Raw genomic sequence first — 16,549 nt, forward strand, 5'->3', positions numbered from 1 at the left:
AGCTGTGCAGCCATGTGCTCCTAAAGGGACCATGGTTTGTGCTACCTTTCTGATAAATTTTGGAGGATTTGGTTGGCCTTTGTTTTAAAAAAAATTAAAAAATTCTTTGTAGAGAGCTGGGTTAGAGCAATTATCCAGGGAAATGTGCCCGTATTAGGCACCCTAAGATGGCAAGAGGAAAACGTGTTTTGCCCTGCCTCTCCCGACGTTTCTGGAAACTAGTATCACTCTAACTTGCTTGCAATTCTTCCAGGTGACGCAAATTGTGAGCCCATACTCTGCATTTGGCCAAGGTCCCCCTTGCTTAAACTGAGAGCAGCCCTGCCACTGAACCAGTTCACAATCCCCTAATGTTTAGAATAAAGAATAGTTGCTCTTCCCAGTACAGACAGACTTTTCTCCCAATATTTAGTGTTGTTCCACCTTCCTGAAAGGATACAGAAAGAGTGCTGCCTGAGCTGGTTTGCTGGAGGAGACCTCCTCGTAGGCATGGTCAGCCTCACAGCGCTGGAGTGGGAAGCACATGTGTTTCACAGCACAGCTCAGTGTTCTGCAAACCCCACCACCCAAGCACAGAAGTGAGGGAAGAGCAAGGGAACAAAAGGTGATTGCTGCACCACAGGGACAAACCAACCTGCGTGTCTTTTATTGAAATAGTTAGAACCGTAGCTCTAGAAAAAATGACTGTGAATGCCTTCTCAGTGTTCCTGTGTGAGGAAAACGATGGCCGAGGGAGCTATATTACAATTATATACACCTTTCATCATACGAGTTGATCTGGGACAGATCTGGCAGTTAAACACCATGCACACAACAAATTAAACTCTACACACCTCGGCGAGTGGGCCCTGGGCTTCCCCCTCTCTCCCCTGGTATTCAGTGGTGTGAATCTGGAGTGCTGGGCTGGCTTCCTGGCACTGACCGTCACTGGCACCTGCCGATGAGTGCAGGCAGCTGACACCTACTGGATCCCTGCAGAGAGGTGGCTTCTGTCTCTGCAAGGACTGAACCACGGATGCAACTCCAGCTCTGCCTATTTGCAGACACTCAGCCACTTGCAGGGGGCACTAACTCCACAAGAACTGCCTTCCAATTGTTAGGATTCATGTGCTTCCTTTGTCCTTCACCCACTCATAGTAAATTGAGTAAAAGGACCGTCTCTGTGAAACCACCTCAGAAAACTCTCACATGGCTTTCAGATGAAACATCCTGAACCGTTTTAAACTTCAAGACTTTTCTCACAGTCTTCTTAACACCTGTCAAACTAATGTGATGCTCTCAGCTTCTTTTTAGAGCTCAGCTGGCAGCACCACATGCCTCTAAGCAAGTCCCATTATGGCTATGGTGCTTCTGAGCATTGCTTGGAGCGGAATCACAGGGATGCTCCAAGAAACCACAGGCTGCATTTCTTCAGTGGTGCAACCCAAGCAGCGTGCTTAGCACATTGCTGTCCGGTACTTCTCCAGACTTAGCTCTGCTGGAGCACACTGGACCGTGTACTATGCTGTCTGGGAACCCGATGCTCCTCTGGGACTGCTTCAGTGCTGCTAGAGCCTGCACAGTGTCAGCTTGTGGACTGTCCTGACAACTTTCTGACCAGATGGGGCTTTGCTTCCGCATCTACTCGACAACAGTCTTGACAACTTCCACAACTCCCTGACCTCATGCTAAAGCCAAATCCTGCTTAAGTCCCGCTCAGCATGACTCAGAATTTGATTAGTTGGCCCATCCACAATGCCTTTGGAAAGGACCTTCTGAAAGGTCACCACCACTTACAGAAACAGAACATCACATTTTACTAAGACTGAAGGGCCAAGCTACTCCCAGAGGACACCAAAGAAGACAAATGTTCATAGCCCTGCCAAAGTGACAGTGCTAAAATCCGTTAATGTAACTGTGGCTCTGTCACATGCTAGCTTTGTGGGAGGTATGCAAAGACACAATTAATTAAGGGAAAAAAGCAATCTTGGGGTTAAAATGTTACATATGGCGTCTGTCAGTGAAAGCTGGGCTTTGGGCTCTGGGCTCTATCTGGTGTTTCTGGAGCCCAGCCTCCAACAATAATGAACGCAGACTATGAGCTGGATCACCAGGGACAACAGATGAGCAAAAAGAAGCAGCAGTGATTTCTGGGATGGAGGTGAAGGGTCTTTCTCTGGATGAATGGTGATGACAAACAGTGAACAGTGGAGGATTTTGTGCAAGTGTAAAGATTTTTAACTGATTCTGATGGAGCATGAGCCTTCCCAGTTCTCTGGTCAGCCACAGACATAAGCAGCTGACTGGCAAAAATAAAGTGGAGTTTCTTCTTCCCTGCTTTAAAAAGAAACCGAATCAGACCCTGTACAGGGCAACTAATTCACAGACAAGGTGAGTCTGGTGGCAGCCAGCCCACTAGACACCCAGCCAGTGAAGTTTCTTGTGTAGAAAAAGGGCGTAAAGAAAAACAACAATCCCTCCCCCTCCCCCGCCTCATCCAAAGTGAATGTTGAGCTCCAACAATACATACACATTAGTGTCACTTTACACTTATTGCCCTATGCAGCCTGCTAGACTCTTCACACCCTGCTCATATCTTACAGAATATTTTCTGCTGCACATACACATAAAAATGTTCAGTTCTTCCACCTCCCTAGACAAATGTCTCTTCTGCAAACGTCACTGTCTCACGCTCCTCTGTGGCCACCTCTGCCAGTGGCTGGCTCCTGAGCCATGCCACTCTGCTCCGAAGGAGTTCATCCTCCACCGCTTCCACCTCAGCTGCAGGACAGGTCTTGGTGTCATCGCATGTGAAGTACTCCCTGACGGTGTTTCGGACAGAGGTGGGGAGGGTGATGCAGACAGTGTGGCTGAACAGGTTGAAGCCCTTGCTCTGAGTCTGCGCAGGCGCCATTCCCACCGCCGCACTCTCCAGCTCCTCAGGAGTGGAGGCGCTTTGGGGGCTCTCGCTGTGCTCTGCCTGCAGGGATGGGGCTGTCGGCTCATGGCAGCCGTGCCTGGAGGTGGACTGCAGGACAAGGGGGGTATTCTGACCATAGAACACTGTCTGGGGGATATGGACTCTCACAGTCTGCAAGCTCTTGGACAAGCTTTGCTCACTGCTGCTGCTGGGGGGGTCACTGCTGCTGGTGCCTGCCATGGATCTCTCCTCTTCCTCTTCCACTGGAGACCTCCAAGAGCTTTCTCTATTAGGGGCCACGTAAAATGTTATCTTGGTGCGCTTCAGGCTTTCCTGGCTTGGAGGGCAGGCATCCATGCTTTTGATTTCTAAGTTCTTCATTGCCTTCTCCCTGTGCTGCTGGTGGCTGATGTGTGGGGGTTTCTCAGCGGGTGAGCTGGCAGCTGGGAGCCCAGTGTTTTGTTCAAACTCTTTGGTGCAATCCTGGCTTCTGAGCCCCGGGCCAGGGCCCCCTGCACAAGTCATCTGTCTCTCCTCTTCTTCCCAGTCAATGCCAGCTAGCGGGCTTCCCAAGGCAGTTCCACTGACAGAGGGAGAACTTCTCCTCTCTCCAAAGCAATGACTGCTCTCTCCAGCCTTGGGTTCATCCTCATGGAAACTGTCCAGGTCGCCCGTGTGTAAAGGCACAGGAGATGTGAAGGGCTTGTGCCACTCTTTTGGGGACCTCTTGGCAATCTTGGGGGATGCAGCATGAAGCCTTGCAGATGTGCCAAACATGAATGGCAGGGATGAGACGTCTGTGGGACTGATGGCTGATGACTCTGAGCAGTAGGAGAAAGCACTGTCTAAGGAGCTGAGTGAGGAGGCAGATGGGGAGGTGGTGGTAGAGGACAGGCTAGAGAAGCTGGACCTGTTGGACAGGCTGGATTTCTGAAGGCTGAGCTTCTTCACCCTACAACTGGTCTGAGGCGACTGCCAGAAGTTCTGCCTGGCCTTATTAACCCCAGGGCTTAGGCCTTCATCTATTAACCTCTGGCTCTCCACCTGCAGCTGCTTGAGCCTGTGAATATAGTCTGTGTGGCTGCCCATGATGGTGGCATCACAGCTGGATTGGCGGGCCACCGGCTCGTGCTCCTGGGCAGGCAGCTGGGAGCTGAGGCAGACACTGGGCTCTGACGAGCACCGGTCCCTGGCTGGGCTGAGAGAGCGTATCGAGCCGATGGAGCAGAAGGAACCCTCCTCTTCCAGGAGGTCGTAGCTGTCTGCACTGGCGTTCTTCTGGGCTTTGCTTTGGTAGCAGGCTGTAATCTCACTGAACAGGTCCCAGTCTTCTTGTTCCTCATCGAGTAACAAGCTGCTGGGTGGTTCAAAAATGGCATCTGTTTCAGGTGCCAGGTGGTGCTTTGGTCCTTCTGGGTCACAAGTAGAAAATTCCAGCTCATCAGAGGAATCATTGTGCTGCACCACACCTATGCCTGGGGCAGAGGACACAAATTATTCTGTTACCTGTGTTTTCTAACCCCATACAGTACCTTACAATCAAGACAGGGAAATATTAACAAGTCCACTGAAAAGCAAAGATGAGCCACTGTTTTCAGAGAGACCAGAGCAGGATTAGGACCAATATAAAACAATTCTGGCTTGATGACCTGAGCTTTTGCCACTGGCCTGTGTTCACAGAATAGTTAACAGCAGCAACTCAGTCTCTCTCCATTCAATTATTTGGTTGCAGAACTAAACTGGAAGAAAAGACTGGAAGGACTTAGCACTGCTAAGCCACACTAAATTCTTGTGATGGCTGGAATAGGTTGAATGGCAGCCGCAGAGAAAGGCAGCCATCCTCAGGGACACATCTGAAGTGACACACCTCAGCCCTCCGCTTTGCCCTCATGTCTTGCCTATACCTGACAGGCAAAGGGAAAACTGAAGGTGAAGCTTTTCAATACCTTTCCTTGAAAGAGACACAAAGGGATTTAAACGTTTCTGGAAGATACAGGTACCACAACTTACCCAGGGATTCCTTTGAGGTTTTGGACTTTTTTTTATCTGGTCTTTGAAACAAGGAAGCAATGTCACCTCCAAAAATCTCTCCTGAGTTTTCAATCAGGAACTGCACTAACAAAGCCACCTGGCAAAGACACAAATTTAGAGTCAGTTTCACAAATATATAGCCAGCTGTATGCAGATCAGTCCCAGAATGTCCCTACTTCTTTGACAAAGACATAATTTCCCACAAAACCTTTCGCTCAATAAGCTACTAAGAATGTGGCAATGCCTCTGCAGGAACTACAGCTGGGGCAAGAGTATGAGCTACATGAACTGGTACAATGAGCTGGGTACAGCATGTTCTACAATTTTCCATACTACAGGTAACAGCTCGTAAGCTAGAAGCAGGGATTTCTCCCTTCTAATGCACCATCATGTTCCGTGCCGACTTGGCCTCAGACCCAGCTGAAGTGGCAGTGTGTAACTTCAGTTGCTCCAACTTTCTTGCGCTTGCTTGACCATGTAGGACACTCATCTGGTAAAACATCCACAGCTTCCCTTTCCACCCTGGCTAAACCAAGTGGCTAAATGCCCCTACCAGCATGGGCACAGCTGTACAGGGGAAGGATGAAGCCTCCAGCCAGCACTGTCTCTGACCCTATGCCTTCCTTTAGGCTGTGAAATACAGTGTCCATAAAAAGCAGTAAAAGGGGAAGATGAACATGAGGTCAAGCTCACGTTAGATCACCTTCTTTGTAGACCTGCTCTCCTCTTCAGGCCCAGTGGGACTTGGTAGCCACAGCATATTGGGTGCTATGCACAGAGCCAGGTTAAAGGCATTCATCTGATTCACGCCGGAATTCTGCTCAATATGATGGAGGACTCCAAAGAGATGTCTGAGTAAGATGAGGTTGGCCTCTGGAAGCTGGTTGACTAGACTATTCAGGGAGTGGAACAAAAGAAAACAGCCCTGCTTACCAAAATCTGCTCTTCAAGTATCAGAAGGTATTTCCCAAAGCTTTTGCCTTCTACCCTTTTGCAAACAGTTTGAGACAATCAAATTTGATAATAAACTAAGACTGTGTCACTCCCCTCCACCAACTCGTGTGAGAGCCACAACCTTACACCCATACAGCCTACCCGCTTTGGTCACCAAGCTGGAGGGACCAAGGGACATGCCTCCAGAAGATGTGGCTAGAAATCTATAATGCCTTAATGAACAATGATCGCCCAAAGGAGATCCACACAGCTCCAGGCCAGCAGCACATGAGACAATGCCATTGCCTGTGTCCCATGCTCTAAGGACAATGGAGGAAGGAGGCCCAGGGCAAATTGCAAGGTTCAAAAACTCAGCTGGGCCACTGACAAGAAAAGGTTTGAAATACTGCATGTCCCACAGGATGCTGACGGACTGTTCTTGCTCTGGGCAGCAGTTTTAAGGCAGTAAAACCATTTTCAAAGTCCCACAATTGATGAACTCCTGGTGGCTGAATCACTGTGATTTTTTTGAGTTTTGTTAATTTGAACTGGTCATCAAAAAAGAATTTTCTAAGGACTTTTTGAGGGGGCAGAAATGTTAACAATGTTCACAGAAGACCACTGAAAGGAAAATATTCTGACCAATGACACTGGCAATCATCAACAGTTCTACTGTGGCCTGGAGCATTGCCAGGAAGATGAAATCTGTTCTTAGGGCTGTATGCTCCCCCTCCCACCAAAAGAAGCTTTTACAAAGGCTTTTACAAACCTTTTGATAACTTCAATCTTATGTGCCCAATTTTCCGTGTCCACAGCTTCCATCCACAGTCCGTGCATGTCTGAGGATAGAACACTGTCAGGTATATTTCGGAGAAAATCCTGAATTAAATATATATATGCAGAGCAGTCTGGTCAGTTTTGAATTCCTTGATTTGGCTTCACTATGCATATAGTCATTGTTTATTCATATTATGCACAACAAAAAACAAGACACAACACACACACATTTCTCCTCCCCGCTTCCACCACGTCGTACTCCTCAGGACTGCTCGTCCAGCACTGCAGCACTGTGCTGCTGGTGGCAGGGGGGGCGCCAGGTCTGGGACCTTGCCCCTCCTCCGGACAGGACCTGTCTCTGCTGCAGCAGAGTCAGTCCCAAGGCTGTGCATGGTTCTTCTGGAAACTTTTCTCAGCTATGAGGATTGCTGTCTTTCTCTCAGGGGACTGTTTAACAACTTAGAGATGTCTTGCACTGGGAAGTGCCTGAATATCTGCCCAGTCAACAGCTTTTTATATTAGGCCAATAGAAGCAAAAGACAGGGTTGTTTTTTTGATACTTTAGGTACCTGAATTGTTCTGACCACATTTAATTGCCAGTGCAAAATATAGGCTTTTCCTTACTAAAACTTGGGTCATCTTAAAAGCTCCATCCCCTGCCCACCACAACCCTTCTGCTTGGATTTGGCAGCTGTTTTCTCCCTTGCTTGCTGGCCGATTAGAGGGTGAAAGCTTTAGGGTACAGGCCAGCTCCTTTGGGCACGGCCTTTCCATTTGGTGGAAAGCAGAGCAGTTGCACTTAAATGCACGAGTCCTCCCATGTGTCCCGGCAGTCTCTTCTGTGCTGCCAGAAAGGACAAAGAGCACCTGTGCTGCTGCCACCAAAGGACTTCATGCCTATACCAGAGCAGCATCTGCATTGCTAAGTCCAGACTCTGGCATGCTTTCTGGCACTGTGGAGGGAGACCTTATTTTTTTGTCTGCTGGAGGCTGCTTTGTACAGGGAGGTGAAGAATGGAACACTGGCCTGAGGGCAACAGGGGCATGTGAAAAAAAAGCACCACTATGTCAGGCAGACACCTCTGTGCATGTAGATGGATCAAGCCATCAGGTTAGAACCTGCCTTGCTGGAAAATTCTTTCTGTTCCCTGCCCCAATCTTCACTACCCATAAGGACTCAAGTTGATTCCTTAAAGAAGGAGGGTACCACTAGCCCAGACAGATGATTTACACGGCCAAACATACCGTGATGACAGCTGCAGCCACAAAGACTGACTCTCCATCCACCTGGACATCATCTCCAGAGTTCAGCTTCTCTTTCAGCTCCTTGCAAGTCTTGGCATTGGCAGAACGTCTGAAAATGCCCCTAGTAGAGGGGCCTTCGTGGTACAACAGGAGCAGCATGTCCTAAGAGAAAGACCAGTTGTACTTAAGAGCCTAACACTTTAGCCTGTTGTTTGTGTTTATTATACCTCAGCTATTATAACATAATTAGCATAAGTACCGGGAAGAGGACAGACACACAAGAGATTTATCATGATCTAACCAGCGACAAAAGTCTGCCAGCTGGGTTGCAGGTACAGTTCATGTGGGTATGCTTGTCCTGCAGCAAGTGTGAGTCCAGTGGACTCCTGCAGTGAAGGAGGTCTAGGCTATGTAGCATGGCACAGCCCATGGACATTGCCTCTTGTCAGCTTGTGCTGACCTGCTTGGAGACACCCATCGAAACAGGATGGACGTCTGTGCACAAAATGACACGGATTACAGAGGAGAGGGATACTCTCACCCTGGTTACCGAGCTACATTTGAATCGCAAGCAAATGATGGTCGTCTTCCCTATCCAATTGTCACAAATACCAGAAGTGGCTTTAAATTCTGTGCTAAATGCATCAATTTTACATCAGGACGAACAGTCCAGGCTGCTCCTTACCATGATTGGCTTGGGAAGGATCCCATCAGGACAGACAGAGGACAGAGACAGGCCAAAGAGCTTCCGTGGAGTGGTGGGTGACTGCGAAGGAGGGCTGCCTGTGGGGGTGCTGGCACTGCGGCGCAGGGCCCAGTCAATCAAAGACTTCTTCCTCTTGGTGTGTTTCTGCAGTGACCCTGAGAGGAAACATAGACCTTCATTACCAGCTCTATGGTGGGAGCAGAGGTCCCAGCAAAGAAAGAACTTTCCACCATCACATGTTTCATAGCCATACTCTCGATGGGGATGATCAGATATATGGAGCAGTGAAACCATTTGTTCATTGCTCAACCATCAGCAAAGCTCTTATTCGATCACTGTTCTTCAGAGAACCTTGCTGTCCGTGAAAGGTAAGAACAGATTGCAACTGAAAGCTAATTAAGGACTGAAAGCTAACTGTAAACATTTGCACAGATGAATTTAGGCCCTCTGCAACCTCTTCCTCTTTGCATCCACGCAGGTGTCAGAGTGGCTCCGGGATACTTGTTTGATGCTAGGAAGAGTTTGGCACTGCCGTGGACAGCAGCAAAGTCTGCCTGGCTGCGAGGCACTCCCACAGGCCCTACCTCTCCTCAGCTGCACTGGAGCTTGGAGCCTGGGCTTCAGGACAAACTGACACTGTTTTTCCTTTGGGAGCTGATCAAGGAAGGAAGCCTCTGTCCCATCAGCCAGGAAGGTGTTGTTGTTAGTTCCTTGTTGGTGGTCAGCAGAGTCCCGGAGAGAGTTCAATGCGATGCTGAAAGGATGTTCATGCCCTGTTGAGCAAAGAGTTGCGTAAAGAGCAAGGAAAGATGCAGCGCTACGTGAGGACAGCTCCAAATCCGGGCACAAGGACGCAGCCACATCCAATGGCTCCCACTGTGACTCTAAGCAAAGTTGCTCAAAACCTCCACCTATGGTCTACAATAGCCAGGGCACATCTATGCAGATTCATGATGACTGCTTTATAAATAAGTTCGTCCAGTCAAACCCAGTTAGGCACTCTTCATTAGCAGCTCTCTAGAACTTTGTGCGACAAAGCACTACGAACTGGGTTTGAGCCCTTATTAATATGCTCATGGGCCCCACTGCACTACCAAAATACTGTAAGCACTGCTCCGTGCAGGCGTTGGCTTACTATGACAGTCTAGTATGTACTGCATGAATGCAAAAATAAGCATGTGCCACGACAACTTGGAAAACACTACTAAGTACCCATAAATAAACACGTGCAGTCTGAAGAGCCCCAGAATAACAGTCTTACAATGACACCATGGTCTTTGGACCAAGATCTCTTTAATAAACCAAGATGCATAAACTTCCCTGGAGAGCCTGGGGATGTGTCTATTGGGTTACCAGTAAAAACAGAGTTAATGCAGAGTTAATGCAGAGATTACTTGTTTGGCATAAGTAAGCAGTACACTACAGGGCAAAACAGTGTGAGCACTAGCTGCATCATTGATATATCTTTCGGAGCCGCAAGCATCAGTTTAAATGCATCCAACAGCTTCTGTTTAGATGCTGGGTAAATCAGTGTGCTTCCTTTCTGGCAGATTGTATGTTTAATCTTATATTTTGCTGTCTCGTTTTTGCCAACAACTCTCCAATAAAAGCTGTTGCTATTATTTTTGTTATTGTTATTGGAAAATTTCAGCTTTAATCATCTCCATGATGAATGCTTAGAACTTAACCGACAAAATTCAGTGGCTTATTCAAAAATGTTTCACGTATTTCTGAAATCATCTTGAAATCACATCACTGACAGTCCCCCTACCATGGCTTGTTTAAGTGAAGAGTGCAATGTTTGAGATGTTTCTCTGCCACACACCCCAGTATCATTTATCACTTGTTCCTGTGGTGCTAGAATTGAGGCACGGGGGGAGAGCTCTTACCAATGAGAGGGTAAGCAGGGTCATCTTTTCCTGAGATCACCCAGAGGTGGTGTTCACTTGTCCTGCCCTGGCAGTTGAGGAACAGAGAAAAGAAAAATATTGTAAGAGGCTCCCTGAGCTTGCACTCCACTCAGCAAGGAAGGGTGAACAGACGGAGGAGCCGGAGAAGCACGGTTGTCTCCAGGACAGCCACACAGCTGGGGGGACCGCGCACCAGATCCATCTTCCCCATACGGAGTGGAAGGGGAAAGGTTCAGGAGAAGAAAACACTGAGAGCCAGCAGGATGCAAACCCACACGAGGGCTTCCCGGCCTGTTTTAGCAATATGTTGCACGTCCTCCTTGTGTTGGGGGTTCCAGAGCTGGACACGGTACTCCAGGTGGGGTCTCATGAGAGCATCCTCCCTTGGCATTAAACCACAGGGACGCTCTCAAAACTACCTGTTAAACACTGTAATGGGCAAGGCTCATCTGATAATGTCACTGATTTGCTCAGTAATTTACAGCTATATTAATAATCCTTTGACAAGCTTGGCTCAATCTAAATGCTGGATTGCAAGCCTTGGAGACCTCTGAAATCCAAAGGACTTCATTATATGAGGATTGAATTTAATGTAGGCATGTAAGCAGGTCTGTGTTTCTAATACTCAGCACCCACACAAACAGATTGCTTGTAGTCCAGAGTATATTAACTCCTCACTGGTGGGCTACAGCAAATCTAGACTTTTCCACATCTGCACCGTCCTGCAAACCAGACAGTGCCCGCTTCCTCCGCTAAGGTCTGGCAGAATGTGCAACTGCCACTTACGGGAAGTCCAAGCTGAAGAAGGGTCTTCTTCATTACACTCTCTGCAGTTTCCATATTGGACACATTGACTGTGGTAGTCTAGAGAGGAAAACAGAGAAAATTAGGAAGCTAATAAGAAGGCATGAAGTCTGGGTGCAGTTTCTTGTAGCTTGAAAATCTGGAGAAAATGTCAGTTACCAGTATATTCACCCTCTTTGCTAAATGTTCACGGCTATCAGAACTACGCTGGAATCATTGTTAAGGGTGATGGCTATATATTGTGAAAACTGTTCTCTGCTATTTTTTCTCTCATGGGTTTATTATACCAAATGTACCACAGACTTTGCCCCGTAGAAATCACAAGATGGGTGGTATTTGCATGCTGTACTTGATCACATCAGTATTTGACTGATAGTAGTGCCACTGTCCCTCCAAAGGGTGACGTGGCACAACATTAATAAACCACGAGTTTATGGGGTTGCGCTCTGGGGGAAGAGTCCCTAGGAGGTAAATGTGACCCACCAAGCTTGGCATGAAGCCTAGAAACGTATGCTAGTAATATGAAGAGGCTGAGACACATTCCAGTAAATTAATTCAGGAGAAGACACCAGTGACTCATGATTAATGTCCTCAATTTAGTGCACTGAAAATAGGAATGACTGGGCACTCAACCACAAACCATCACCAATTAGGAAGTGAAGCCAAAGGAAAAGCTAAAAGAAGCCAGGGGCCAAGAATAAGCTTAAGAATTACGTGCTGTTTGGTAAGGGTCTGGCTGTCTCTTGACTTAGACCAAAACTCTCTCAGGGGTCTTCCAGTGGGAAGGATGCAGCTGCCCAGATGCACACCCTCTAGGATCTTTTCAGCTGGGACTTGAATTTTGGACAGGGGTAGAAGCAGCAGCACAGTCCTGCTATCCCACCCCTACCCCACAGACCTCCACGTAGCGTTGGTCTGATGAGCAGCTTCTTGGCTTTACTTACAGAAGAACAGTTGTCACCATCCACCACAAAGATCTGAAGGCTTAGATTCTTCAGATATTCATTCTGTTTTGCCTCATTGATATGCCTGAAAATCAATGAAAAGGGAAGGGAATTTAATTTCACAACCAAACTTGAGAAGGACCCTAAGATTTGGATCCAAGAGGTCCAAGGCACCTGCTCTTTGGCACTGTAATAAATACAGATGAGTTACAACAGTAACAATAACAGGCAGTGTTCATAGTGTGGTCACATGCTTTTACTGGCTTTTTTATCTCTCCTGAGGCCCAGCCTAGCAAAAGCCCACATGGCAGCATTTAATGCAGACAGATGTGTCTAGGACACCACCTCCCGGCATCCTTGGGATCGTTGCCGTTCTCCACAAATCAAGAGACTTCTTCCCCGCCCCTGTACCTATATAAACACTTCTGCCTGGATGTTAGTGGAAACAACATAAAATCAAAACATAACATGGAAAATGAAACAACTGCAGCCTTTGGATGCCACAAAATACAAACTCCAGTTCTATTTATAAAGCATCTGAAGAATCAGTAACACTTGTGACATTTCCATAGTGCTTAGCAAAGTCAACGTCTGGCTCCAAAAGGAAAGAGCTGCTCCAACAATGCTGTCTTCTAGTGGATTTCATCTTTTCTGGACTGTTAACACCAGTTTTGCTTTCACCCAGGGCTTCTATATTCAGGCTTCAAAGATGGATTTCTCATACAGTAGATGGAAAACATGCGAGGGCAGTCTGTCACCTAGCACGGCAAATGTCTCTGAGGACTCAGAGGAACCACCCAGCAGGGGGACGAAAGGAGGGCTACTTACCATAGTAATGCTGACAGCCATCGCTCCTTCATGTCAGCTGAGCTGAAGATAAAAAGGGAGGCAGATCATCAAACAAGTGTTGAGTAGGTAACAGCCTTTGGAAACTCTACCCAGTGTCATTTATATATAGCTGTAACAAAGTTCCTTCCTGCAAAGCTCTGGGACAAAAGCACAGTCCTTTCCTGCCTCTGTCCTATTTTAATAAATAACAAAAATAATAGTAACAAAAAAATCCCAGCAACACACTGGACTACATTTCCTGCCCAGGCTGGCGAGTGTTCAGATAAGGGGCAAATATCTTTCCGTGATATTGGAGTTAACTCATCTTGTGGGCCCTTTAATTGCTATTTTCCTTCTCCTACTATTTCCTCCCCAAGACACAAATGGCATATCAGAGCACAAACCCTAATGAAGAATGCAGGTTATACGACAGCTCAAGCTGGTTTGCTATAGCAGACATGGTGTGACAGCACTTACAAGGGCTGGCCCTCTAAAAGGCTCTCAGGGACCATCCTGCAGATATCTTTCTAAGATGGCTGTGTCCCAACATCTAAGGTTTTACCACATTGCCTAACGTGCGTGGAAGTCCTCCTCTCAGTGGGGAGAAGGGCTATAGTAAAGCTCAGAGCAGTAGAGACTGAAACAAGCCTCAGTCATTGTTTCGCCTGACACATGGGAGACTTGGGCAGCTGCCAGGCTGCAGAGGCAGGTCTGGTGACTGCTGAGATACCTGAAGGTGACAACATAGTTGGTGGTAGGCCAGCCAATGACAAATGAATTCTCAGGACTCATCTTTTTCTCCGTCACTTCGCTGAGAGAGGTACCGGTCCACACTTCACTCAGATGCACCTGCTTTTTTAGCTTCAGGCTGGAGGAGGACCTGCAAGACAAATTATGGATTTTTTTAGGCCAGATCCTAACACCTAGATTCTGGTCATGCCACCTTCTGGTCATGCCACCTTCTGGTCATGCAGATGCAGTGGCAGCAACAAGACGCCCCCCAACCCCCCTTAACTAAACACCTAGGCATGTAGAGGCATTACAAGAAAGCTTTGCAAGTGGATTTTGGGGTTGGTGGGACAGCCACAGCTCAGGCTAATGTGATTCACTACAGCCTCGTGCAGGTAAAGGGCGATTTAGGCTAAGTACTGTCTACGTTAGCAGAGAAGTCACTTAAGCTCTTTTTATGTTTTTATGTGTGGCAGTAGTAGCCAGACCAGCAGGCAGTTTTCTGTCCTTACTGCCTCTTGTCCTCATGCTATTTCCTCAAGAAGCCACATAAGGGAAAGGGCAAAACCAATTAGACAATCTTTTCCTTCAGGAAAATGGAGTGCAACATTAATACTAAAAAGAATTTCTGGAGGAGGAAGGTGGAGATGCCATATTTTAGCTGCACATTTCTAAAGAAGAGTTGATGTGATTGCTCCACAAATAGCTCAGTGCCTAGCTTCAGCAGCACATACTGGGGAGAACAAAGCAGGTGCAAACTCCTCTTACTTGGACTTAGCGATGACCAGCACATCACTGAACAAGACCAGATGTCTCTCTTGGGTCTGTAGGCCCACAGTTAGCTGTACGCGCTCGTCCAGGATGAAAGTGGAGCCCGGGCTGCTGAACATGCCGCTTGGCAGTCCATTGTCTGAATGGGAAGAGGAAAGCGTAGTTTCCCTGGAGAAGGAAGAAAGATCATCAGACTTTGTTAGAAGCTTTTCTGCCAAAGGTTCGTGACTGGACAGAGGTTACTGGTTTGGAACAGCCCAGTAGCCCTGTGCCTCTCGCAGCACTGCCTCTGTCGCTCTCAGTTAGGAACTGCATTTGCCTGCCTCTGCCCCATTAATTTTACCAGCCTCAGAGAGATGGAAAACTGCCTAAACGTTCACACAAAATCTGGGGAGGTTGCACTGCTGAAATACTAATTTTTGAATAATTTCTCACTCAGATAAAACAGTTACTTCCTGCTCATGCATGTGAGTTGTGACTCGAAAACAACATGGAAAACCCACGGCTCATGGCAGTGCTCAGCCTGGCATGGGGCAGGAGTGCCCTTCCTGCGCAGGTTTTTCCAGCCCTTCTGAACTGCTTGTCAACGCAAGGGCTGCAGCACAAAGGAACAGAACTGCACGTACTCATCTCGTTCCAGCCATCTGGTCCTGGTTTGCCTGGCTGCAATCCAGCATTTTGTTTCTACTGGGACTGATACAGGTGCTGACCACTTCCAAAAAAACCTGATGGATTTTGCACGTTGGCTGCAGCCAGCAAGCCATCATTGGGATGAGATCCGGTCCCTCGCCTAAGCTCTCCAAGGCTGGAAGAGCTTGTCTGAGCACTGCTCTGCTCTCGTGCCCCCAGCACCCTGGCAGAGCCCCTCTCCTACTGCTCCGGCAGGGCTGCGCATCCCACCCGTGCTGCGCTGTGCAGAATGACGGTGCGATAGCTCTGTGCTGAGCCTTGCTCAGAGATCGTGTTTGAGGGCCCAGCCACGACTGAATCAGTTAACCTCTGGGACATGGCCTTAGATTTATGTGGACAGGAAAACTCCAGACATCCTCCTGTCTCTACACAGAGACAAAAATGAGAATCTTGCCTGCAGGCGAGGACGTGTGTGAAAGAGACACTTGTCTTCCCTCCACGTCTCAGCAATACTGCTCTAGTCTGGGGACAGTCTCTACACAAAAAAGGGGGAAAAATGCATGAGCTTTAAGGGTGGTATTTTTGACGTGGTTAGTCTTAATTCAGTTTGCACTGGCCTCGTAACTGGGCTCCTTTGATTTCATAGGAGTGAAGTTAAAGCTAGTCAGTAGCTGCTTTTTTTAAAATCACCCCCCCAATAACGGGAACACACGGACTCCTGCACATTGAAATTCCCCCTTCCCTCCTCACTCCAGAATCATCACCAAGTGAATTCTTGGCTTGAGCATCTGTGGTCTCTGCAAGTGAGAACCTAAATCACCTTTTGACTCGATATTAAAAGCTTCCCATGTGCGTCAATCGAGCAGGGGGTGCCACATCATCTCACAGCCTCAGCCATGGATTTCCTAAAGCTGGAGGAGTTACACAGCGTCATAAATACAACAGCAGGATAGCAAAAAAAATCCCTGGTGGCCTAAGCAAAGATGGCATTGTACCAGCTCCCTCCATAGCAATCCATCATGAGAAACATTTAAAACTTCCCTCCCTCACAAGGATTTTCTCCAGCCAAATAAAGTCAAGAATTCGTTTCTCTTTTTTTGTAGCACAATTTAGAAGGGGGTGGGAACGACAAAGAAGCCATATAACTTGGTCAGAGGAAAATCAAACGAGTCCTGCTCTTTATTTTAAATGATCCTATGAGACTGACTCCACACACTTGTTTCAGAAAAGTAGGATGTATCAGCACCATGACCTATGGATTGATATAAAAGAGGTGTTCCTCAGGAGGGCTGGATTAAAATGCCAATCAGTTCAGCTTAGAATCATAGAATCATAGAATTGT

The 16,549-nt window shown here is 47.6% G+C and overlaps 1 protein-coding gene across 1 annotated transcript; it reads right to left on the reverse strand.

Annotated features, from left to right (window-relative positions):
• Positions 1–2,632: 2,632 nt before the first annotated feature.
• On the reverse strand, positions 2,633–14,745 carry LOC104276328 (rho GTPase-activating protein 20-like; the record flags this gene model as incomplete). Its single annotated transcript, XM_009872601.1, has 13 exons — positions 2,633–4,374; positions 4,910–5,027; positions 5,634–5,823; positions 6,633–6,742; positions 7,886–8,047; positions 8,571–8,746; positions 9,176–9,364; positions 10,481–10,547; positions 11,288–11,365; positions 12,250–12,334; positions 13,078–13,119; positions 13,808–13,957; positions 14,575–14,745. Coding segments are annotated over 13 exons (3,280 nt in total), but the record flags the coding sequence as incomplete, so codon positions are not given.
• Positions 14,746–16,549: the final 1,804 nt, after the last annotated feature.

The sequence above is a fragment of the Apaloderma vittatum genome, unplaced genomic scaffold (genome assembly GCF_000703405.1).
Source record: "Apaloderma vittatum isolate BGI_N311 unplaced genomic scaffold, ASM70340v1 scaffold14647, whole genome shotgun sequence".
Lineage (NCBI taxonomy): Eukaryota > Metazoa > Chordata > Aves > Trogoniformes > Trogonidae > Apaloderma > Apaloderma vittatum.